This window comes from Pseudopodoces humilis, chromosome 1, assembly GCF_049639895.1.
Source record: "Pseudopodoces humilis isolate 2021_Gansu_Grassland_sample_001 chromosome 1, ASM4963989v1, whole genome shotgun sequence".
Classification (NCBI taxonomy): domain Eukaryota; kingdom Metazoa; phylum Chordata; class Aves; order Passeriformes; family Paridae; genus Pseudopodoces; species Pseudopodoces humilis.
Window position 1 is genome coordinate 52,108,704 of NC_142200.1, and position 26,075 is coordinate 52,134,778.

Genomic DNA, 26,075 nt, shown 5'->3' on the forward strand with positions numbered 1-26,075 from the left:
TCTAAATTCTGCAACTCACAATTAGTCAGGCACTCTAAATTCTTGCTCCTTTTGCAGACTAAAAGTTTCTAAAACATCAGCTGGGTATCTCAACTATAAATTCTCCTACAAGAGGTTTCACCCTCCCACTTATTGGTTGGAACAACAAACAGAAGAAAAAATTAAATAATTCATGTTCAGTTAACATAGGGTAAATGAATTACGTATTCTTTTCAGTGGCTTTGCCTTCCCTGATCGATGGATATGAACTATTCTGCAAGTTCTGATACATAAGTGTGCTGAGGACCAAAACAGTATGTAGGTTTTCAAGTAAAGCAGATTGCAAATGCCCTCCCATTCTATGTAGTGTACCTTGGGAGAAACATAAAACCTTATTCTTTTCAACATAGTCCAAGCATCACAATAGTTTTGATGGATTTTTGCTGCAGGATCTTCATGTGCTGTAATATTTAAGGTCTGTCCCATTGATAATCTGGTGATGTTGCATTTTTAGTTTGCTGTCCTTTCAGAACTGATTTCTTTTCCCCGTGAGGTGATTGAAGACACACAAATATCCTACACACATTGAAATCAAAGTCAATCAGGTGCAATGTCCCAGCCTAAGCTGTAATTCTTGCCACAGCTGAGGAAGTGCTCCCCTAGGAGGGAACATGCTGGTGAAGGTGATTTCCAAAGCCAGCGAAAAGAGGCAAACCTTTGCGGGTTTCCACCTGCTGGCAAAAGCTCTCTCACAGAGATAGTACATAGCCCCTGCCACCCCACACATGGCTGCTTCAACGGGATGAGAGCTGAGCAGAGAAGCTGTTTGCATAGTTGAAAAAAGTGGTCTGAAAGTCATCCTTGGAAATAAACTGGTTATCCTAGGAACCTGAACAATAGATAGGAAGCAGAGAAGCGAATGCTGTGTATAAATGAAACCATTAGCTTTGGTCCTCTGGGTCATGAAAAAAGTAATGATAATAAAAATAATAATTAAAGGAGCAAACAGACTGCAAAGGCACCCACATGTAAATCTCAGGACACTGAATTGATCTAACTGATTAAGCATCAAATCAGCTCACTACAGCAACCACCAGGGCTGACCCCCCCAAATCACTGAGCCACCCTGCCTTTCCATGTAGCACTGGCAGGGTGGCATGTCAAAAGGACTGTATTTGGCACTTTTCCAAGCTTGTTTCCCCTCCCCACCTACTTGGGTCTAACTACCTCTGTCTGATGAGATGTCAGTTCACAAAACCATCGTTAGTATGCAAGACAGCAGTTTCTTGCTAATCCTGCTAAGAGACTGTAGCAAACCCCTGCCTGGTTTCACTGGCATTGACAGCTATTTGCTGACAAGGCCTCTTTCACCTTGGAGAGAAACCAGGGTCACAGGAGCTGGTGATAAGAAATGAAACTCCATCAATCCTGGAGGAAGCAATAAAGAAGTGTGAGGTCAAATAAAAAATAAATAATACTCTGCACTTATTGAGAAGCATTCACTCTGGGAATGGCAATTTCATGGGTACAACATCTGGCGCAGCCACTTCCAGAGGCTCTGGAAAGGAGAGAGTTGCAGAAAGCCGAAGTGTGGAACTGGGCCAGTGCCAGCATAGCAGAACACATCTCCCAAAATGAAAAACAAGACTGTTGAGGGAGGTGTTTGTCACACCCTAGAGGGCACTATTGCCAAGTTAAAGAATTAGCTCTCTAGGCATCAAATAAAATAGGTTTTTATTAACAGAACATCATTTCACTACTGGCTTCCTTCCTTTTCACTTCAAAGTCAAAACCAAGCTAGGTGACAGTTCTCTAGAGATTTTAAAAAAAAAAGAAAAAGACCAAAACAAACAAAAAAATCCCCCTAAGCACAAAATAAACTAGTAAAAATCTTTCCCATCTGTTCCCAAATTAGCCTGACTTATGCCTTTTTCTCCCTTTTCCTTTAGTATTTTTCAGGGCGAACGGAATAATTGAATTAGTTTTTCTGCAGTGGTTTTATTTTTAATGTATTTTTCTAGGCATATGTCAGTGAATATACCAGCAGAGGGAGAGTATGTATGTGGTCAAGAAGATCCTGGTAAGAACTTGGTTGACCTATTTAAAATAACAGCCTCATATAAGATTTTAAGTTGCATGATCCTCTGAAATACAAGAGATTAATATTATGATGAGCAAACTCAGATACACTAGAAGTGCGATGGAGCAAATGTCTCAGTGTAACACAGGATGCTTTCTCCCCTCCTCCCTTTAAACTATTTGTCTGTGAATAACTCTGGACCTATCAGAAAATAAAGTCTGGGTTTCCACATACAGTGAGTGCAGCAGGAGGTGACAGGGAAACCCATTTTATGTGACAGTGACTTCAAACACATGCTGAAGGTGCCCTTCAGCATAGGTCTGCTGCAATACATCCTGCTCCAAGTTCACTTTGGTAGATGTCCACCTGGGCTGTGCGCTTATCAACATGTTACTACCTGATGTGTGCCTGGAATGAGAAACTGCATTCTACTTGGAAGGATGTAATAAAATCCAGCAGACCTCTGAAAAAGAAAAGCCCATTGTGGGAATATATGGAGGTATTTTTCCTGTAACTGATGATGATCAGCTTCATCATCTAATAGGTTTGGATCCCATCTGTCATCTCTTGGGCCAACAAAAACGCTCTTCAAAGCCCTTTAATACCATTGCACTACAAGACAGGGCAAGTGAATATTCCCTTCCTTTCAAAACTCAGATGTGTTTATCGATTTCTCTATTCACCAGCACCTCATGGGGCACACTTTGAATCTCTGCTGGTAGGAAAAGAGACAAGGAACATATCCTGCATGAAATTAATCAGTATGTCAGCATAAACGAACCAGGATTTCATACCCTTTGGTGTTTGTACTCTGCTGGAAAACAGTTCACAATTAAAGCTAATTGATCAAATGCACTGTACTTTCTTTTCAAGCAGTAATACAGTTTTTTGCCTCAGTAACTTCAACAAAGCAACACAGACAAACCTTGATTTGGATTACTTAAAGAACTTTCATATATGTGTATAAACATTACCAGGCAAGTTCTTAAGGTGGGAAGAAAAGAAATCATTCCAATTCATCCAGTCATTAACTGCAATACTTCCAACAACTAAAAAAATTCCCCCAAATCCCAAAATAGATCCACTGCTTTGGAATTGTCTCTATTCAAGTGGAATATCAGTAAGGTGAAGTTCATCTGTTTTGGTAACATTCTGAAACAAAAACCAAGACACGTGGTTTACCCGGAGTACTAAATCACAGTGCAAATGTTTTCTGAGGAACCTGTACCTGGGATTTTGGATAAATGTGTTAGAGGGACAAAGTTCAAATCTTGATTTCAAAACTTTAAAACTTTCAAAACTTTAGTAGCCAAGAGTTTCTGAATTGAGGAGTTTTCTTTGGGTCATGTTCTAATCACACTGAAGCCAAGTTTTAATTTTTATTATACTCTTAGCATTCCTCTTTTTCTCTCTCCTACCACCCACTCCACTTACAAGTGACCTGGAGCTCTGTTTTGAAGGGGGTAGGAACTGTCTCACATTGGTTGGTGTTTCCTTTTCGATGGAGTGTCTTCTCTGAGGTGGCTGTCGTCTCTCGGGCTGCGGCGTAGACGATATGGGCAAGAACTTTGGAGGCACTAAGAATTCAATCAGTACAAAAAAGTCAGTTCTTCTACGAGAGACTGTTGGATAACATTGCTCAGTAATTAATCCAGCCACTGATTTGCTAGAATTCCTACTACTGGTGGCTGAAGTTACATATCCATACTGAAGTGTTTCAGGATATTCTACTTATTTCACCATCATGCACAGAAAACACATGCACAGATTACACAGCTCATTACAAAACTTTCCCAATGAAACTGAGACCCTTTGAAACAAATGGAAAGCATTGTTACACAGTAAAACCTGCAATAACTGTGCGTGAAAAAAAAAGACCAGATCTTGCCCTCTTCCCAGTAAGTGTTTATGAGAAATACTGGTGATAGCTAAGTGTCCTTTGAACACTGCCACAGTGGCAGAGATGGAGGAAACATTTAAACTGGTCTTAGGTTACAACATGCTTCAGCAGGAAAAAGTTACTTTATGAAATGAGCCAAGCTAAGCAATCCCCTCCATTCACTTGTGACTTCCTCTACAGTCCTACATAAATTTCAAGGATGAAACCTTTTGTTTCACAAAGATATCCACCCAGAGTGGAAGCGAGTGCCTTCCAACTGTTTATCACATTTGACCCATTCAACAGAGTTCAGCTTTAGAAGTTTATTCCATTGACAGAACTCAGCTTCAGCTTTCCATATAAGTTTGAGTCAAAGTTCATAGCACAGAAGACAACATAAGTGCATAAAAGCAGCCACTGGACTCTCTCATAACTCACTCTTTCTGCTGCTGGTGCCTTCTTGAGAGGGGTCTTCCACTTGTGAGGGGGAGATGCTGCTGCTGCTTCCTGATTTGTGCATGGATTCCTCCTGTTGTGACAAGCGGAAAAGAAACATAATTTCTCAAGGCCTGTTTTTAGTTTTCCTATTGCTTTTTAGGACACAGAAACCACAAAGATATTTTGGACCATTCAGTTACTCAAAGTCCTAGAAGTCCTGAGAAAAACAGCCTCTGCCTCTGCACAGTACTGAGCAAACAGGATTTTCAGTGCTCAGGATTTTTAGAAAGTGAAATAAATGGTACATGATTTGAATTCAGTGTGTTTAACTACTGCATGAAAGAATAAGATCAGGAGAGAGGTGCATGAATTCACTGTAAACTGTTAATTTTCTTTGTTGTATTCAAAGACTTGGATTTGCAGCTACAGCAGATATGTTAGCAGCTTTATATCTCACATGAATAGGGAATTAGCACTTAGATTTCACTGGTCTCCAAAGGAATGAGAGCCACTCACAAAAGTAACTCAGGTGAAGAGAAATTAAACTGAATTTGACTGCACTGTTCCCTAATTCCCAATCCTGGTGTGTTTTTCCTTTCTTCTGTATTTAAAAGAAATCTCATTCAGTGTATCAGCATGCTTCTTCTCAACAGCCAAGAGCAACTCCAGCAAGATGAAGGAAAGTGAAATGGGCTTTAACTAAACACCTCTCAGCTATCTAAAGCTTTATGACACCCAAATTATTTCATCTTTTGCTGTCACCTACAGCCTGTCGTCAGCCACACCATACCAGCAAAGAAACAGATCATCACAGAAGCCTCCCAAGTGAAGAGTGCTGAAGGACTGAGCGTGAACACTCTTTACCTCTTATGTGCGTGCTTTCAACCAAAAAGACTTAACATCATTTAGGCTGTCAAGATTTACAGATCAAACAAGTGACCTGCCCTAAAATCCAGCAAGTGGCTGAGCTCTCTCACAGATTTCCGTAGCTGAAAATCTCCACTGACTGAAACATTGCCTTCTTTGGTAACAGCAAGTCGAAATAAAAGCTGGCAGGATCACCTCAGTGAGCACCACGCATCATAGGACACAGGCCTCTACAAATTCCCACCCAGTGATCTGTCCTTTAGGCTTAGCCCCAGGGTAGGTGTTGTATTCGAGGACACTGCTCCCACCTATTTGCCATAACACAAAGGGTTGCAAGGGGTCTCAAACCACCTCACATCCCAAAACAGTATATTCACTTTAACATTTCAATTGTGACCCTACATACACTTGTGATGGGAAGCTTGTAAGGAAGCTTGAGCAGCACACTGAGCTACATCAGCTGTTTTACTTGCAGAAACCAGTACCGTTTAGCTACAGAGCTGGCTCAGACAGCTCTGCATATTGCATGGTTGCCTTAAAAGACCAATGGAGAACTTCCATGATAATTGGATGCACTGTTCTTTAGAAGGGGTGCAAGAGTGTTCACAAGTGTAGAGTAAAATACTTAAATTATGAAAAAGAGAACAGCCCTGTACAAAGGGAACTACTCAACTTTTCACTTCGTAGAAGTCAGATTGTTCTGAGTGGCAGATGAGTTTACCATTGCCAGAGAAGCTAAATGAGTTAAGATGAAGGACTAAGTAAGCTCTTCTGCTGTTGTAAAGAATGAACTGTTGGAACCAGTGGCTAAGTATAAAAAATATTAAGTATAAACCAAGACATGGAAAATGTAAGCCAGGGGGAAGTTAAACTGGACATAAAATCCTACTTAGACAACAGGTATTCCAGGTTAGTAATTTCAGATTACTATTTCTGTGCACAAACACTTGTACTGACAATTCTATTGCTGTCCTACAATTTCTCAAACATCTCAAACAAAAAAAAAAAGTTTTTTTGAGAATTAAATCTTGTGTAGGAAGTCCCGATGAACCACAGCATGAATTCCTCCATATCTATACACCAACTGCTGACTATTATCGTAGACTATCTGACATTTTATGTTTGAGGTTGGATAAACCCAACATCCAGGACTCCGCAGTTCTCCAGAGTGCCAAACAATTAGAATTTTACAGTTACTGAGAAAGCTGCAGCTTAAATCATCTAAATATATTACAGCCACAATTTTTGGCTGTAGCTTCATTAGGAAGATGCAATTTTTAAATCTGTATCAAAAGTGACTATTAGATTGCTACTTCTCTTAGGCACACAAAGCAAAATGGCACTTCCTGTTCCACGCCCCTTGAAATCTGTGATTTTAGTGGTGATGCAGAGAAAGCAAGGACAGAAAGAAGGAAGTATTTCTACAATATTCATCCTTGATAGAATATGGACATAGGGTTGTATCAGACCTTGCCTTTCACCTCTGCCTGGCTACACTGAGTATTGGGACATAGCCTGCATTGCAACACCGATGAAAGAACAAAGGGGACACATGGGGAAGAAAATGCATCTGCATCACAGCTCAGCAGTGCAGGTATTTCCAGCCTGTAATTTAGGGCACAACATGGTCATCATTTCACTCCCAGTGAGTAACTCCAAATAGGTTAAGCCCAATTCAAACTGCAGACAAAGAGGTGGCCGAGTCATTTACAGGCAATCAGAACAATCCACACACTCTTCTCTGTGTTACATACAAAGTAAAAGTCAGGGAAGAAATAAAACATTTGGACAGAGTGATCTTCACCCTCCTCAAATGTTCTATGTCCTTCATCACCTTGAAAAACTTCACCCAAACTCCCTTCTGTTTATTTTCACTACCTTAGCACTCTTCCTGAGCCCCAACCAGTATTCTGCTGAGCATCTTTATCATCTCAGCTGCATCACCACTATTTCTATTGACTCAAACTAGTCCAGCATCTGTTCTCTGTGACAGCTCGATGTGGTTGATTTATTTTCAATTTATCTTTTGCTGTATGTTCCAGAGCTTGTTCCATACCACTTTGCTTGCCGACAGAGTATTCACTAATCAATAGCCATGTTCAGATATTTTATTTTTCCCTTCTACAAGAATCATTTCACATTTCCCATTACTTAATTTTCTTTTACTGACTTTTGCTCATTTTCCTGTGAAAAATAACATGATGCTTCAGGATACACAGAGGTAAAGGCTGTAAGATCCAACTCTCACTGACAGATCTTGGTATTCCTGCATCCTGCCCAGCTTCATTCATATTAACAAACCACATATAGCCGCTATTGTAATTTTAAAGACTGATGAGTGATCTCAGAATGCAAATATCTTCTGCTTTCAAAACAGATGCATCAAATTATGCACCCACACAAGTCACCCACAGGATAACCCCAAAGAGGGTCAACCTTTCACAGATCAGAAAGCATGGAAAGAGATAAATTTCTCCCCACATATATTTCTTCCCAGCCTCCTATCTTTCAGCATAGATGCCTTTGTAACCACCCTGTCAGGAAACCCCTCCTTTCCCATTTACAAGAGAGAAAAAGAGTCAGGGAAGACTGCTTTTCCCCAGGCTAAAATTATCCCCTGTGAATAAAGCTCGCCTGCATGTGCTTTCCAGACAGCTTAACTTTCAGAAAGGTCCAAACTCAATTAATAACACTACTGGTCCAGAAGACAAAGCTCCTTTTTAAGGATGTAATGTTGGTACTTCCTGAGGATCATATATAATGCAGCTTTGAAGCTAAAAAAGCTTTTTAAGGTTTTCTCCTACTGCTTTTTTAAATCTTTAACTCCCCATTTAGAGTGGATGAATTCAGAATTATTTCTCCATCTGAGTGATATTTGCTTGTCCCTATCTGTGAAACATTTTTGGGGTGTTTGTTCCCAATCTTATATAGCAAACTAATGCACTAACACTGGCACCAAACTGCAACCCCTCTGGCACAGCTGCTGCTCTTCATTTAACAGCTGTTATGGTGAGGCTAGCCCCACATCTTTAGTAACAGCTACTGCATAAGTGCCAGAAGGGTGCTATGTACTTTCCTAAATTCCCAAAAGCATACTCACTACAAACACAATGTGGACAGATACTGGGCATTTAGGAATGTAAGTAAATATAGGTTTAAGGCCAAAATTACCATTTAATCTTTCAAAAGAGTGTTCTCCTATTCTGGGGTCTGATCTAGTATTTTTGGAGTTCTGTGGGCTGACAAAGCAGCCATGGAAAATTTGGATTATAATTTGCACAGTCACTTCTCATCTGATCAGTTCAGCAAACTAAGAAGTAAGACTCAGTTGTGACAAATAGAGAAGTAAGTTGTGTCCTGATTTTTTACCTCTGAATCTGAGCTGTCAAGTTCAGCCAACGTGGGAGCCTTAAGGAGTCTCTTGCGTTGCACTGCCACTTGTGTGGCCCCATTCTGCTTTCCTTGTGGTGCCGGGCCACCGTTCACTACAGAGGCATCCACTAGTTTTCTTCCAGCCTCTGGTGTTGGTACATCTACCAAAAGAAACAGAACAATTGGTGTTTGCACCTGAAATGTATTTTGCTTTCTCAAATCTTACTGTTAAGGCAATACACACAAAAGAAAAAAAAATATTGTGATAGTTGTACCTGTGCAATTATTTTACTTCTAGTGATTCACTGCTCAGACAATTACAGGCAATGGCTTGCAGTACAGAAGCAGTATGAAAGAATGAAAGCAGTGCAAAAAGCAGCATCGCATAATGCTAAAACCCAACCTCAGACCAACACCAATCAGCTTCAGAAAAATTGCCTGTGTTAAACCTGAAAATATTCTTCCTTCAAAGTACAGTCTATAATTAACAATGTAATAAGGACCAGAAGAATGCACAACCATATCTGGGCAAGTGGATTTCCACTGAATCTGGAGACAATGCCACACAGAAATTAGGAGGTCTAGCATAGAGTAAACCCAGTTTTTCCTGTGAGGACAGAACTGCACTTTATTCTGCAGGATACAGAGAAGGAATGAAAATTAGGTAAATAATGAGCGTTCATCAAACACATACACAACACTAAGGCTTGCATGGCCATTTGTATTAAAAACATGTCTGTGAAGTCAGACCTTCATGGAACAGCAGAAACATGAGGCTCCAGCTCAATTTTCATCTACATGACTTTTACAAGGATGTAACTCCACTGAGCAAATTACTCAGGGTTTCTGCCAGTGTGCAATGAATATGCATCCTGGATAATGTAAGCTTTGGGTCTGCTGTGCTTAGCCTAGCTTAGTCTTAGACATTAAGATAATGACCTAGCCTTTGATAGTTTAGGAGAGCTTAGAGTTTGGTCTGATAAATCAGTTTTATCCCTGTGAAAGTACAAAGTACAGTATTCCAATCTGAAGAAAATTATGTTGGAGGGACAAGGAAGAGAAGCTTTTAATCTCCCATTTGCATGTATGTTTAAGCAGCTGGTCTTTCTACAAATGTGTTTTTCTACTCATGTAATTATAGGACTCCTTCCCCAGCCTTGTAATAACAAGGTACCTCCAGGTATTATATGGCTAGGGTAATGATGAGTAATTATTCCCATTTTTATACATGGTGAAAAGAGGCACAGAAGGTCAAATGACTTGTACCTTAGGTTACTGGGAAGACTATGACAGGGAAATTATATCACCCAGATATTCACAGTGCCAACAATGCAAGTACTCACACATCATTTAGAGTTAGTTACACAGTTGCCCTGGTATAAATAGACACAGTCACTCCTTGTACAACACCATTTGCATGGATAAAATCATCCTTGCACCAGGTGAATCAAAGCTACAGACTGCACAAAGCACATCTACAGTAGTTGGTCTGTTTAACAACATTCTCACCACAGCACCTATTGAAATAAACTAAGAAAAGGAGTAAGGTAAATCAATATATATTTTAAAGAATTATCCAGGTTATTGTTAAATGCTGGAAACTGATCTAAAAAGGAGAGGGGGTGCATTGTATTTGCTATATATATCATATCTTCAACTGGGAGTAAAAGAAAAGGCAATTATTTGGGCTACTAAAGTCATGGTGACATTCCAGGCCTATGAATCTGTGTACTACAGTGTTATTACTGCCTTCAGGTCCTTCCTGCAAAGAGCTGCAATCAAAGACTTCGACTCTCTAACCCTTAGCTCCTATCTTCAAAGGCTTTGCTAATGGGTGTCCTGACTACCACAATGGCTTATAGGTCATGGTTTTTTTTCCTCTTACGTTTCTGTGAGTACAGCATGGGTTTCCCTACATCAAATGCATTCCCACTCCAACAGCAGCTCAACGAAATTCCAGAAAGGGACAGGAGGAAAACAATACCCAAACTGACTCCCCTCCCTGCTGCCAATGACACTTCTTGAGACCTCATAACTAGCTGGCATGTAGTTGATTGAAGAAGCTCTGGGTTTCCCAAATGAGAAAGAAAAACCTTTGATTTGTCTTTGGATAGCACAGGTCCTGAAAAGACCATCCAAGGAAGCAGCCCCTGCACCACCCACACAACAGCCAAAAGTGGTGCCCCTTCTCCCCTAAACCTCCTGGGTGGGGACTCCCTTGCCTGATGGTAGGGAGGGTGAAGAATGGCCTGTAATCACTGCTGGACTCACTGAGAGAATAAGCAGGAAGGCCATGACGTGAAGGCCTACAGCATTCCCCTCCTGCCAAAAACGTAAAACACACAACAGGTCTGGGGAAAGGAAATAGGGGGGACACCACCAGACAACCCCTATGGCAGGTGATGGAATGTGTTTTTACATCAAAAATTGTTTTCTGGTGGTTTTTGCTTGCTTGCTTTATTTTTTTTTCCCCCTAGAAATTTAGGTGCAATTTCTTTAGGCCTCAGAAATGGAAATCTCTGGTCCATTTTGAAAGTAATTTGTGTAGCCAATCACAATCTAGGAAGCCTAAACCAGGTTCTATTTAAAGTCAGGCATGTATGAGTTGTTCATACATGTTGCTGAGTTGCTTGTATGTTGATTCAAGTCTTCTTGAAATTTCGAAGAAATTTTAGGTGAATCAAGAAGACAATCAAACATAGTACTTGTTTCAAGGTTTCTTCAGTAAGAAATGTCATTTATCACCATTCTTTCTCTATCATTATCATCATTCATTCTCTCTCCTCTAGAGAAAAAAAAAACAAAACAGGGAGTTTTTTCAACTTGCAAATACTAAAGAATAATAATAATAAAAAAAAGAATGAAATTAGAAAACCATCCAATCTACAAAATCCATTTGGTCAATCAAGTTCAATTTATCATTCTTGCACTTACAGTATTGGATTCACGTGAATAATGGATTATCATAATTTAAGGAAAAAATCATGACATTTGAGTTTAAACAAACAGATTTCAAGAAAAAAGCCTTGTTCCAAAATTAAAACCAGAATCTGTTAGCAGACATAGACCAAAAAATGATTAGTTTGTTTAAGCTGTTTTAGTGATCTGTTTGGACAACAGAAACATTAGCAGGTGACAAATAATTGTACATTGTCATAAACAAGATAAAATTATTTACTACAAACAAGTCAGAAGCAACAAGTAGACTAAATCTTATAAATATGAACATGACAGAAGAAATCAATGGAAAATTCTTTGGAACAAAACCTAGGTTATTTTTTTTAAAAATGGATAGTAGTTTACAATCTCTAGGTTCATAGAACACTTAAATGTTTTGAAGATGATTCCAGTGATACTAAAAAAGGCTTGTGTGGCTAATAGCCTCGGGTTAAGAATTTATTAGAGAGTCAGACACACTGGGGGAGTGTAATTTCTCTGTGTTTTCAGGCAGCAAGTACAGTGAAAAGTACCTGAAAATTGGATGAATGTGTTTGGTTTCTTTTGAGATTTTCTCTAAGCTGTCATTACAACAGGCAAATGAAAGAAGGCAAGGTCTTGATTTGATTACTTGATTGTTGTGTTGGGCTTCCCTGACCAGCCTTAGGAAGGGGGAGACAAAAAAAAACCCACTGGAGGATAATATTAAATGTGCTTTTATTTTACATGTAAGATTATGTCTCTTGTGAAACAAGGAATTAAGCAGACCACAAATTACATGAAACCTCAGCAGTCATGTAACCATATGCTGTCTTCTTCCTAACCAGCTCTCCTTGGCCAAGAGTGAAGACAGAAGCCTGAATTTTCTTCTATACAGGAAATGTACTCCTTGGGATTATAATTTTATACACTGAGTTTGAAATAAGTCTAAAATGGATTTGTAGAATTATTATATATTTGCTTTTTGCTGGTTATAAAAATAAAATATTACATAATGCATAAATGTAACGGAGATGTGTTCCTTTCAGTGGACTTCAGATGCTGAATTCTAACCTGAGAACTAATAAATCAGTATTTTGCTGTGTTTGCATCACATGTATCATTGTGTTATGTAAACTAAAGAGTTTACAAAGACCTGGTGGAGCTCCTGCCTCCCATTGGTCTGAGACAGTCATAATCTAAAAGTAATAATTCCCCATGAAATTTGGCGTTAAATGCTTCAGTTTCCTTTTCTCTCCCTGCACACCTCCCAGTTCTCCCCTTCTCCCAAAATGTACAAACTGTTTCTGAAACAACTTCAAAGCAGCAATGCACATAGCTTTGAGGTAAGAACTTGAGTGTTAAAGAGTGGGAATGACTGAGCTTTTGAGCTGCATTCAGCACTGCATTGAAATGAAACTGCTTTTCAGCTATTTTTCTATTAGAGGAAGTGGGTAATGACTGCTCTGGTCCCCAGTTGTTATCTGAGTACCTCTCAGGTAACTCACTACAGGTGGCTACCACTTGTAAAAGGAGACCCTAGGGGCCCCTCGTCTCCTCTTCAGGAGAACAGCAGGCTGATACATGGAGCTGGGCACTGTGACACACCAACTACGCTGGCTCAGTGCCAGAAAAAGTCTTCTCAGGATTCCGCATCCTCCCCATCGCAGGCAGCATGAATAATATAAACCTGCACCCATCCTTTAGCACCTAGCAGGAAACACTTCTCTTTTTCAGCTGGTTGTGGGGTTTTTGTGACAGCAATTCCATCAAGCAGAGTGCAATGAGAAAGCAAGTGTGTGCAAACAGTGATGAAAGCACAGTATAGTCTCTCTGTCTCTAAAATAATGAAAGAAGTAAAAGCACGCAAAGCAACAGCATCCAAAATTACTGCTTATCTACTTACTATCAATATCCCAACCTAACTAATTCACTTGTACTGCTTATCCGGTGTCTCACATCTACCTAACTGGAATGTTTTAATCATCCCGAATTTACTTCTAAGGACACTTTATCAGATCACTCAGTCACACCATATGATGCTACTTGCTAGAACCACATGACTTGAAAAAACAAAACCAATCACATTTGGGAGATGGATAAAGAAACCAGGAAGAGTTCTTCGGTGGTCAGTCAAAAACAGTGAATCCAAGTACAGTACAGATTTTTTAAGCTACTTCTTCAAAATAAAAATATTATGGTTATGAATCAATGGATTACAAATCAGGATGTCCCAGAATTCTTAGAAATGAAAGGCAAAAGAAGAAGCAGACAGACACATATAGAAAGACAGATCTGAACATTTCTCTTTAGCTGGTCACTGGCATATTCAGTTTTATCTTCTTAAAACAAGAACTTTCGGCACATCTGAAAGTAGCAATACTTTTTGAAAACTTAAGTTTGCCTGTTTAGGCTGCTATCTGAGACCCTGGGGACACTGCAGCTTTCAGTGGAGTAAAAGATGATGCCATGTACATATGTAATGTCAATCCCAGCAGACAGCTGTAGTAGCTGTACCATACACCATGAGTGTAAGGTTTCACAAAAAGGCTTGAGCTGCATTAACAGCTTGTCACCACCTCTGAAGCAGAGCCTGTTCCTTCCTCCTTTCCACCCAAGCTCATCAGCTGCCCTCCTCAGCCAGCTCTCTGATCATCTGATCAGATAGTAGGCAGGTTTCAATCACTAAAAGAGCAGAAGAACAACCTGGTAAAAAAATATTAAAAGCATTTGTTCCTGGGTTACAGGAGTTTAACACAGTCCTCTTGTGAATAAATGAGCAGGACTGACAGAGAGAAGGGGGAGAATCACATGCTTAGAGGGGAGCCTGGGGAAGAGGGGGAGCAGTGAGAGTCCCTCCTCCCCTCTAAACAGTGGCAAGCTGTTTCCTTGGCTCAGTCAGAACAGGAAGCCACGTTCACAGATATGTCACTCGTCAACTGTGTTCCCATGTTACATAAATGCTGTATTTTTTAGGTTATAGTAATCAAAAAACTTCTGTATGGTCTTTCTATTTCACAATATACCAGCATTTCTGTCAGATGATGCCTTTCCGTGGGGAAAATAACCAGATGAGGCTAAAGGATGCATGGAAAAACCGAGGATGTGAGCTCTGCTAAAGTCCTAGATGAGATGTTTCTACGTGTAACTCAAAGAACAGAGGGGAGGTGGTAAAAAAAGAACAGATTTATTTGGAGACTTTTTTGAGAGTCACCTAGTGGAAATTAGGTAAGAGCCAGCTATATCCTCTGCAACAAACCTTTGAGGCTGATGCTGAATATTTCCAACATCCATGATGGAAATTTTGGGCCTGATCATCCTGGAAAGTTAGTGTATAATAAGGAAGGAATGAATTATTTTTTGGCTACTAGGCTATCTGATATTGCTGTATCCAAAGGGGAACAAGTTCATGCAGCTGCTGCGTGTTCTAATTAATGGCTCACCAGAGGAAATGTGAAAATTTATATTAGATAGTTGATCAAGGTCACCTTTTAGATCCTCTGTACCAGCTATTACCAGCAAACCTTACTTTGCTAAACAAGAAAGAAGGCTTAGCCTTTTTTTTAGTGAATGTCTTTGATTTCATGGCTCACAAAGCTGTCACCATAAAGATGCTGTAGAACTGACAGTTTACTTCTAGATCAATATACATAGGTATCTTTCACTTAATCTAGAAAGGTAGATGAGTTCAAAGCTAGTCTTAGGATCCTGGTGAGAAATGAAGTACTGAAAAAGATGGTCTAGTCAAAAAGTGAGTGCAATGACACAAAAGTCAGATTTATAAATAAATAAATCAGACTTGAAGGTGATGCTCTATTCTGCAATCCTTTTAAGAGTCTGGAATAGCTCTGGATAACCTTATTTTGTTTATTTATTTAAACAGAATTGCAGCACTCTGGTGAATACATTCTGTATTTCAGGTGAAATACAGATGTTTCCTGTACCTAGGCATCCTTTTGTGGCAAGGGAAATGTAAGTATTAATAACTAATTTATCTAATTGTTTTATTTTCACTGACCATATCTTGGAAGAATCCCTTCAAGTTTCTTTCTTAGATGGGAATTCAACAAACAGATGGAATGAATTTCACAATAAGCACGACAACCACATCAGGTGGTTCAGCATATTTTACCTGACAAGTCAAAACTGTAAGACATGCTAAGTGGCCGCATTGCTGTAAAAAAGAAACAAACACAACAGAAAAAGAAAATGGTTCAGCCCTTAGAAAAACAGAGGAACAATGAAAACAAAAGATTAACTCCACCTGAGACATTTTGGACTCCCTTGCTTAAATCCAAAATGTGTCAGACATTCTGCTGCTTCACTGTAGTAAAGCTCAAAGTCTGAAAACTACAGTAGCATAAACAGGACTTGAAAACAAAGCAATTATATTACTACTAAATTAAGATTTTTGGAATCAAATAAATCAAATATCAAAACAAGAGACAAATATCTCAAAAAATTAATATTTAAAATAAAATCACCATGAAAGAGAATCAGGAAAAAGGGAAAGAGAGAGAAGAGAGAAAGAGCTGGAAAAAAAAATTGAAAGCACAAAGCCACATTTCACACAAGTTTCAGTGACCTGAAATAAAGATATTTCCAATTTTTTTAAGCATAATCTCCAATGATTATAATTAAACTAATAAAGAGAGACACTCAAGCTAAGCTTGAGCAGTAGTTTCCTTGAAGAGAATGGAAAAAAAGGTCAAACAAAATCTGATTTGTGCTGATTACTATTCTTTTTAAAAACCTTAGGTTCACTTAGCCTTTAAAATGCATCCGTAATATTATTCTCTTCTTCCTCTGATGATTTTATTGTTAGATAAGAAAGTGGCCAGATGTTCTCCATTTCTGGAAAGACTTATTCGTATTTCCAATTAAACCATGCTTCAGGGAGCAGACCCTCAAAATATTCAACTGAAAACAAAATTTCAGTGCACTAATCCAGATAATCAGGCCAAGTCCAGTGACAAGAATGTGCAAAAATGCATCAAAATTGAAATCAGCTTATGTGTCTTACTTGACAGGTGATCAACCTGCAAGCTGGTAGAAAGAGCCTGTCAGACACACATACCACTGCCCTAAAAGATGCTGTTTATAAAAAGATTGTACTGGGACAAGTTTTCCTCATGAGAATAATTTAAAGTGGTGCATGCAGTAGGTGGCTGACTCAGAGCTAACTTTGGGAGTCAGGGAATTTTTTCTGTATTCACTAACTAGAAATTATCCATAGATAACCGCTACAGAAACAGTTTAAAAATTTCTGTCCAATCTTAGCATAAAGGCACATACTTCTAAAGCAGAAGGGTGTTTATCAGCTGATGCTGAGACATTGATAAAACCTGCACATGAAACAAAGCTTTCTCCAAGCTCCATTAGCTCCACTTGCTTGAGTCACAAATCCATGCTTTTAATTAAAAGGACGTGTACCTCAAGGCTGTGTTTGTCTTGATGGCTTACACTGATGATTTTATGAGGTCATTCGAAAGCTCAATCCAACTCCTCTACTCAAACCTCTCTCTTTGTGAGCACAGCTCAACCCCATTCGCAAAGAAGGTTTAGACTGAGACTGGCCAGGGTAGAGAAGATCTTACCTCTAATATGTGTTGTGTAGAGAGGGACAAAGCCTGTGGCTGCTGGAACACATGCCATAGGAACAGCCTTATCACAGAGGAGGAACTGCAAGAGTACAGCCCCCACTCACCCCAACAGCCAAGTGTAGTTGTGCTCTTGATGGTATAAACTGAGCAAAAAGGAGTAGCTCTGGGACATGTGAAACACACCTTATGCTCTTGAATATGTCACTTTAATGTGCTATTTTTTTCCTCCTTTTTAATAGCAACAAATAGTTCTGTCCAGATGGTGCAAGTGTCCCACATGGTGTTCCTACTTAGATTTATAATCCTTAAACCTCATTACCTTACATGTTGTTACACTAAATTACATTCAGTGGTCATTTAAACTGTATGGCAGATCTATTTGTGCCATACTGAATGCTACCAACATTACTTGTTACCAAACTGCACAAGCACATTCTTTTCTAAAAGGAACTTCAGGTGTAACAATCATTCCTATTGTGAGAAAGAACGAAACCTCATACAGCAACGTAGGGAAAATTATCTTAAAGGACTTCGGTCTTTTTAGTTCTTCATGCCAGCAGCTAACATATACTTGGAAAAAAGCTTGCATGCATCCACCTTTACATCCCCATTAAAGTGGCATTTAATCCAGTCAATTCACTGGACTTAAGAGGAATTGCCCCAGTTCCAAAACACAAAAATTTAATGCTTTAACAAAAAGGGAAGAATTAGTGGAAGACAGGTAACTTTCATTGGCAATAATGCCTTGAAATCAGTCCAGGAGTCCTAATCAGTAGTGATTCAAAATTTAACATCAGTTTTAGAAACTGTTTACTAACTGGGTTTGATGTCATTTATATCAGTTAGAAATTGTAAATACATATTAGATCAGGTTTGCAGTCCCTGAGACAACATGGTAGCTCCCAGACAGAGAACATTTAAAACTCTGAAACTGAATGTTTGAAAGAAAAGTGAGGAGTCATTCCACATTTTTACAAGCTTCCTACATTTGGAAAAAAGTCTAGGCCTGTGAGAAATGTTAATTGATACAGCAAACAAACTGAATCCAAACCAGAAACTTGAATGCCCAAAAAAACAATATTCAAAGCATCATTCTTTTACAAACGCACCAAAGCATTCCCCAAACTCCATCAAGCACTTCAAAACAATGCAACAAAGCAAGACTGATGAAATTGTTTTTCTCCAGAGACAACGGGTTGTCACAATCCACTTGAATCTGGACCAGTGCCTTTGGGTATATGTGGCAAGCACAAATATCTTTCAAAAAGCAATGACAGAGGGTACATATGCAGATTTTTGACAGTTTTCAGACATAAGATTCCACATTTGCTCTTTAAAAATTCAGCTACTTCAGTTTTTCTGATACAGATAAATACAGTACACTTAAAGCAATCAAAGTCACTATGTAGGACTGTATTTGTCACGCTTTTGCCATCAGAACCACTGAACTAATGCAAACTGGTGACTGCTGCATTGCATAGTATTTGCATCATTTCATATTGGTTTGCTGAAAATACACTGCAGAAATGAAATGCTTTGCAGTACAAGTCTGAATTATTTTCCCATATAAAGACCTACAAACACATTTTCCATAGCTTGGAAAAGGAAGCAAAGATTTAGATTCAAAATAAATGCAACAGATTCAGTAAACAAAATAAAAGCCAATTTTAAATTAAAATAAAGAAGCTGATGATGTTAACAACAGGAAACAAAGAGACTAAATTAATTAAAAATCCACATGTAAAGAATACTTTCAGATAGTCAAGGTGTACTGAACTAGAGACAAATGGAACATACCTGTTCCATTCTCAGCAAATCTAACATAAACTATTATGTGCAACAAGCAATACAATACCATTCCATTCATCTAATACACTAAAAACTTGCATGGAATCAATCTGAACCATTCTGTTTCATATTTTAAAATATAACTAAACACAAAGACTGCACAGCCCTAGAAAAGCCTGTAGGTGATTTCTTTTTCTGAAGGAGTAATTTTATCTTTGGTGACATCTGCACAGATGTGGCTAAAATTGCTGCTTCTTAAGTGGTAAGTTTTCTGTGGATGCTGCAAGTAAAAACTGGCCATGTGCTTACCCAGCCTGCTACGCCTTATCTCATCAGGGGAGACTGGACGTAACTTCCTCTCTGCCTTGATCTCCTCCAGAATCCTTTCATGGAGGCTGCGGGGCCGTGGCGGGGTTGGTTTCAGTTTCCTTGCCGACGCCTTGGGACACAGAGACAATCATATTTACATTAAAAAGTGCATCCTTGGAAGTAGATTTCACACTTTTTTAAAAAAAAAACATGGAATGCGGTGATATGATTTTACATACACTCAGTTTCAAACCTCAACATAAATTTGAAAGAGGGTTTTATGCATCATGGTTTCCTAGAGATAAAGGGCTGCTGGCAGCTGTTAATTGGTATGAGCAACATATTACACACTGTTCTTTTAAGAGATCCTATTCTACGTACAGAAGACAGTATTTTTGAAAGCCCTGGCAGATAATATTATGTCTACATATTTGCTGGAATCAAACATGCTTTAAAAAGCCACTATTTTGTAAGGAATGAAGTCCACTGGATTACATACAGGATTTAATGGAGGTCGTGATCGGATGAAATCCAGGATTATTTCATGGGCACTCTTTTTTAATCGAGGTGGGATGTCACCATTGACCTGGAAAGGAGAAAGCAAAATATATATTGCTGTGTTACACATTTATATTCATGCAGATGAGACTAACTGAAAACTTATAACAACCCTGACAGAGCTGCAGTGTTCTGACACCTGCACAAGACATGAAACCTCACCAGTCCTGAGTGGAACAACAATCCATATGCAGAGCACAGGCAAGCAAATCAGCTTTGCTGATGGCTGCAAAATAACTCCAACTGCAGCAGCTTTAAGCAGCAATATTTAGGATTTTGAAGTAATGAAATCGAATGTCAAAGCTGCAATGGTGTCTATGGGAGAAGTATGTTTCCTCACTGTAAACCACATATTTCAGTAGAAGAGGGGCTAGTTGTTTGCTTTTTTGGTTTGGTTTTCTCCAGAGACACAGACATTTAGATGTAAGACCATATATAAGATATCACAGGGAAGAGTCAGGGAGGAGTCAATTTACTATATGTATGGGATTTAAAGAAGGCAATGGAAGCTTTTATATCACATGAAGAATGTATAAATTGTAAACTGGGAATAATTGTATGGATTTTCTTAAAAAAACCCCAAACTGTCAGATTCAGTCTTCACAGAGCACAGTGCCCAAGCACGCTGTCAGGGATTAGAGATCATCTTGCGTTGTATATATTCTTCTGCCACCTTCTCTTTCTACACAGTAGCTATGTATTAGCCCTGTTGTCCAAGTTGACAGAAACTTCCATGACACTGTATTGCTTAGACCAAGTATTCCATATTTCAGACTTTTTTTTCTTTTTTAAGAGTAAGTTGCCACATTTTTTTTGGTAGGACTCTATTCATACAAATATGGATGTTTCTGTAGCCAGAAAACCCATGTAAAGACACATCTGGTTTGCCAGATAACATGCCCTTTTGCTAACCAGAAGGACTGCTGCCATCATAAAAAGGGGTTTAAATGTCCATAAGGTCATGTGAATATGATCCCTAACTGAACTTCACCAATGCCATGAAGCTTCCATACAAGCTCTGCTCACCTCAGGCATGCCCTGTGAGGCTGAGTGACAGCCTCCTCAATAAGATTCATCCCTTTCCCTCTAAGAAATCAGATGGAGAGTCCCTCCTGGGGAGCATTTAATTGCTTTCCCGATGGAAAGCATCTTGTCTTTCTGGAGATATCCTACCGCAGACACAGTCCAAACTTTATTTGTTCCACCCTCCTTAGTTTCCTAAGAGTGAATTTCATGTTGCTTGGCAAAGAATACCAAGCTGCTAAACTCTGCAACTTGCATCATCTTTTTAAAAACACTGCATAAAAATTAAAATGGAAAAGATTTATACTAAACCGTGATTCGACATTTCCTGATGAGGAGAATACTATTTTAAGGGGTGTGATTGATTTCTTCTGTTCAAAGACTGTGCAGTTTTTTGAGGCCAATCTCCCAAGATTGTTAATGAAATGAGAAGTCTCTCTTCCCTGAGCTACTGTTCATCAGATGTCAAAGTTGACAGCTGAAGTTGAGAATTATTACCATCAGAACAGCCGTTTTGTAAACTGATAATCTCTGTTTGAGCCTTGGGGAACAACCCTCTGCATGACAATAGTCAATAAATAATAGATGGCTCTGAGCCTTTCACCTCAGGGCACTCAAGGTCCTGACTTAATGCCATCAGGGTATAATTAGTATCAGTATTACCATCTGATTGGAAAAAGAGAAATGTAGGATTTGCTTAAATGATTTTCCACAGGATACATGGGGAGCTGGTGGCCAAGCAAGTGGATGTTTTGCAGCCAACAAGCCAAGAGCAGGAGCATCAGTGCCAGAACCTACCTTCTTATACTTGGTGCTCAAACAAGATAGTGACATGAAAGATACTGAAGGGAAACTTTTATCCTCTCTGTTCAGACTAGATTTATTTATTTACTCAAACTAACTCTCTCTGTAGTAAGCAACTTCAAATGCATCCTTTACTTTTACTTAATTAAAATTCATGGTTCTTGATTAAAGTCTCAGTCAGAGACATTGCACAGATGCAGCCACAATACACAGGCTGCAGGGGAAAAATCACCAAGAACAAGTTTATATATATATATTTTCATCTCCACATACCAGGCTGGCCCCAACTACAAGCCAGTATTTGAATAAATACCTCAAAACACTGTAAAACTAAGACTTCATCTGTGTAAAACAGGTCTTGTATAGCAGTATGCATTAAAACGGGCAGTGTGAAAAAAGCTTAACCAATTATTATAAAAATCAAACATAAATGTAGAGATCCAAACAGCTAATGCACAGAAAAACTAGCATGTCATCATCTACCAACAACCTGCTACCATCACATTTTAATACATATGGATTTGCAATTAAAAAAATAATGGCAAATGGTACTTAGTTACCTTTGGCTGAAGCCAGAAGCTTTAAAAATGGTGATCCCAAACAAGAAGTACATTGCTGATAACTATCACAAAAAATAATATCACCTATCATTGACACTCAATTACCTTAGCCATTTATTTGTTCAGCTATTAAAGATGTCAGCAATACATAGGAGAGTGCTGTCTTTATGTTATAGTCAACAGGAAACTGATATTGTCTTGTACAATCTAGAAATTTTCATTTAAAAGGAAATTGCATGGACATGGAAACAGACAGAGGGGATACACTACATCATTTCCAGGACAGCTCATGATAAAGTTCAGTGGTGAATTAAATTACTTTAAGTAGATATCTATTTACCATCTTGCATTATGCAGATAGTTTAGTGTTTTAGTTAACACAGTTGCTATACAGTATTTTGATGCCCTACAGCAAGCTCAAGCAGCAATGTCCAAGAATGAAGTGCTCTGGTATTTCCCTTCATGAAGCACTGTACTCACACTGTTCTTGCACAGCTATTGCAGAAAAAAGTTTATGATATCACATGATAACCACAGTACTCACAGAGTCCCTCCTCTGAATACCCCTAAAAGCATGATTAGGAACTGTAAAGCTCCCTGCTCTACCTAGGATGACTCCTACATTTCTGTAGAAACATGTGATGAAGGTGTAAAATGAAAAGCACAGCTCCCCTGCTGAAAGCAACTCACTACAACCAGGTCAGACTTGTATGTAAGGGAACCACAGACTCTACAATGTCCAGCTGGATAAAGTGGTCAAAGTCCTTTGCACAGTAAAGCTCATATTCTCTATGTCCTGCTCAAAGCATATGAAACAATGCTTATGAAAACACTGTCCAGGCACAGCTGTTACTGCAATTTACCTAAGTAATCTAAGATGCTAAATACTGCAAAGAAGACAATTTAAAAAAAAACAACAACAAAACCAAAAAAACCTATGCCACAGGATTCTCAGTTTAGACATTCAAATTACTGGATATTTTTTGATAATAATGGCTTCAACCTGTATGTTTAAATTCACCGTCTGTAACATGGTCAAGCCTGTATCACTGCATGACAGGTACTTGTGAAGAGCTCAAATATGATGACAAGAGTGATGTTACCTACAAAGAGTGTAACAGTTATGTAACATAATGATGATTTTGGATAGGGCATAGAAGTGCCTAACAGACACGTATTGAGCAGGAGATATCAGCTACTGTTCAATAAGTGCTGCTCAGAAATACAGTGGATGGTGCATATCTTGGAGCGGGGGGTGGAGATGGGCAGAAAGCAGAGCTAATTATGAAGCACTCTGAAACTAAAAACTGTAGATAACTGTCCTGGGGTGACTTTATGATACTGGTATCCCCAATCGTCTGCTTTATGTTAATATATTAAGTCCTGCACCTTTAAGACTGGCTTTGAGAGCAAGAGAAGGAGAAGAAGAAGCGCGCAGTTTGTGTTAAGGAAAAACATCACTCCCCCACATCCCGCTCCTGGACTGTGGTGTCTGCAGCACGGACAGACAGCGGGACAGAGCTTCTCTCTGGCTTTTAGTTAGTTCTAGCTAGCTGAGGCAGAAGAGTTCCCTGGACCTTTGTTTTTTTTCCCTCCTTTTTTTCCTCTTGGATCTGTGCAAGCCTGCTCTGGACTGAACACCCAGCTAAACCCCAGGAGCTCACGCCTGTGGCCCACCGGGGCCTGGGCCTCGGCACTTTCCAGCGCCAGAGGGACTGATAAGAACCTGAGCGAGCCGAGCTACACCACATGAAAAGGACTTTTCTTCCTAGACTTGCCATCCCATCGAACAGCGAGAAGTTTTATTATTTAATATTATTCAATTTCTGTTAAATAAACAGCTTTTTCCACTTCTCTCCAAGAAATTTTTTTTTTTTTTTTTTTGGTTTTTTTTTTCTTCCCTTTTCCGGACCAGGGGTGGGGAGGGGGCATTTCCCTGAGGAAATCCCTATTTGGAGTTTTCCTCCCTAATTTGCCCTAAACTAGGACATACAAATAATAAAGAAAAATTAAGCTTGCAAGAGTAATTAATTCTTAAACTTCTCCATTTCGAGGTGTTGAATCTACCAATGACCACAGCTTTTAGCTTGTGTGGGAGTGGGTGCTCCATAGGTGAGGAAAGCTATTAAATCCCTCTGAGGTAGATACTTAAAGTTTATAAAATTCCAGAATGAAAGCTATCTTGTTCCCACAATAATTGCAGAAATGAGGACTCTTGCCTCAGGATAGAAAGATGACAAATCTGAAATTATTTTCAGATGTACTGAAATAGAAATGCCAACGCCACTGAAACAAATGAAACCAATTATTTACCAAAAGCCCAGAATCTGACATTTTACATCTTCGAAACATTTTGAATATTTGCACTATAACAATGGGTGAGATCAAGAAGCTCCAGTTATTTCTGTCTGTTAGCACAACAGTCTGAAACAGTAAAATATGACCTAACACGAACATCTGTTCCTTCTTTAATTTCTACTCAGAACACTGAGCAGGTCAGTGACAGATCAAGCTACTCTTTTAAACACAGCATCACACTATTAAAAAGAACAGTAGAAATTTCATGTTGAATTTCATTTACTTAAAAATATTACTTATTACTTTGAAAACTTACTTAACTTCTTGGTATCATTAGTAGGATATGTGCCCTCACAAGCTACAAAGTCTAAAACTACTACCCATAAATTTAAAATAAAAATTACTTTTAATACAAATTTTGCTGAACATCCATTTTGAATGAAAGAAAGAAACATAATCCATCTTTCCAAGACTGCCTTAAAATTCAGATTTGGGATCCTTGTCCTCTTCTCCTCTTCTCAAGAATGACAAAGGTTTCTGCTGATGGGAACCCATACAATCAGCTTCAGCCTGTGATAGCCAGTTAGAAGATGCTCTATCTATGCAATCTAATTAAACTTGTAATTCTGTGTGATTCCTTCAGGTTCCATGTCAAGCTGCACTCTTATTGTTGAACATGCTTCAAGCAGACCCTGCAGCAGAATCCAAGTTACTGAGTTTAAAGTTTCCAGTAAGAAAGAAGTGATTTTTCTAAGTGTCACCATCAGCAGTTGTCAGACTAAGCCAGCAGTTGCATCACAGACAGCCCTACAGGTACTGTACCTGCAGCTGATTGCAATCATATTTATTCTCAGAGTTCCCTTTGGACAATCTATCTAGAAGACAAGATAGCAGGCCAAAAATAGATGCTTCCAGGGATTTTGTACAGAGCCAGAGTCTGGATAAGCAGAGCAGCAGCTGTGCCCCCAAGATGTACCACATAATGAAGGAAATCTCTTCTGAAGAGGCAGGAGCTTGCTTAGCAGCAGATGAATTAAAAGCCAGTCTGACAAAAGCAAAATTAGATGACCCAGGGGTTCCCACTCAAACAAAACTACTGTTCTGATTGCATACAGTAATTAAGGTCCTGAGGGGACTGGTCCTCTTTTGCAGAGGGTAGTAGGAACACTTAGCACAGTTCTCTGAATTGTTAGGGGAAAGACAAATAACATCATTACCTGAGTATGTATTTTACCCTATTGATTTAGAATTTAAACAACATCTGCAGCAGAAAATAAATACAATCGGATAGTCTAAATCCAGATCTCGATTAGGAAAGTATTTTCAGGTCAAACATAAAAAGCATTTATACTACACACTTTCTGACTTGTCTTCCTCACCCCCCACCCTCCCCTTAGTTTTTTTTTTTGGTGGAATCACAGTGAATGGTGAAGATTTGTCAGGAAAGTAAATACATCTGAATACTGAATATTCTAAAACAATGCTTCCATTTTAACTAATGATAGGCGAAGATAAGTAAGTGTAAGGTATAAATACTGATATTGACCAAATACATGCCTCTGGCAAAGGGATTTACAATGTCCTGCTAGGGATAAGATGCC

General features: G+C 39.0%; 1 protein-coding gene across 5 annotated transcripts in view; it reads right to left on the reverse strand.

Annotated features, from left to right (window-relative positions):
- SPIRE1 (spire type actin nucleation factor 1) overlaps nucleotides 1-26,075 on the reverse strand; it is a 128,456-nt gene that overhangs the window by 12,138 nt on the left and 90,243 nt on the right. Inside the window, exons 7-13 of one of the 5 annotated variants that reach the window (XM_088053724.1) lie at nucleotides 19,731-19,817; nucleotides 19,232-19,361; nucleotides 15,664-15,705; nucleotides 8,613-8,776; nucleotides 4,377-4,467; nucleotides 3,494-3,636; nucleotides 695-868 (exon numbers count right to left, since the gene is read on the reverse strand). In XM_088053724.1, the coding sequence (XP_087909850.1) occupies nucleotides 695-868; nucleotides 3,494-3,636; nucleotides 4,377-4,467; nucleotides 8,613-8,776; nucleotides 15,664-15,705; nucleotides 19,232-19,361; nucleotides 19,731-19,817 (831 nt within the window). The remainder of the gene's footprint in view (nucleotides 1-694; nucleotides 869-3,493; nucleotides 3,637-4,376; nucleotides 4,468-8,612; nucleotides 8,777-15,663; nucleotides 15,706-19,231; nucleotides 19,362-19,730; nucleotides 19,818-26,075) is intronic. The other 4 variants (XM_088053718.1, XM_088053727.1, XM_088053729.1 and 1 more) reach the window with 4 other exon arrangements.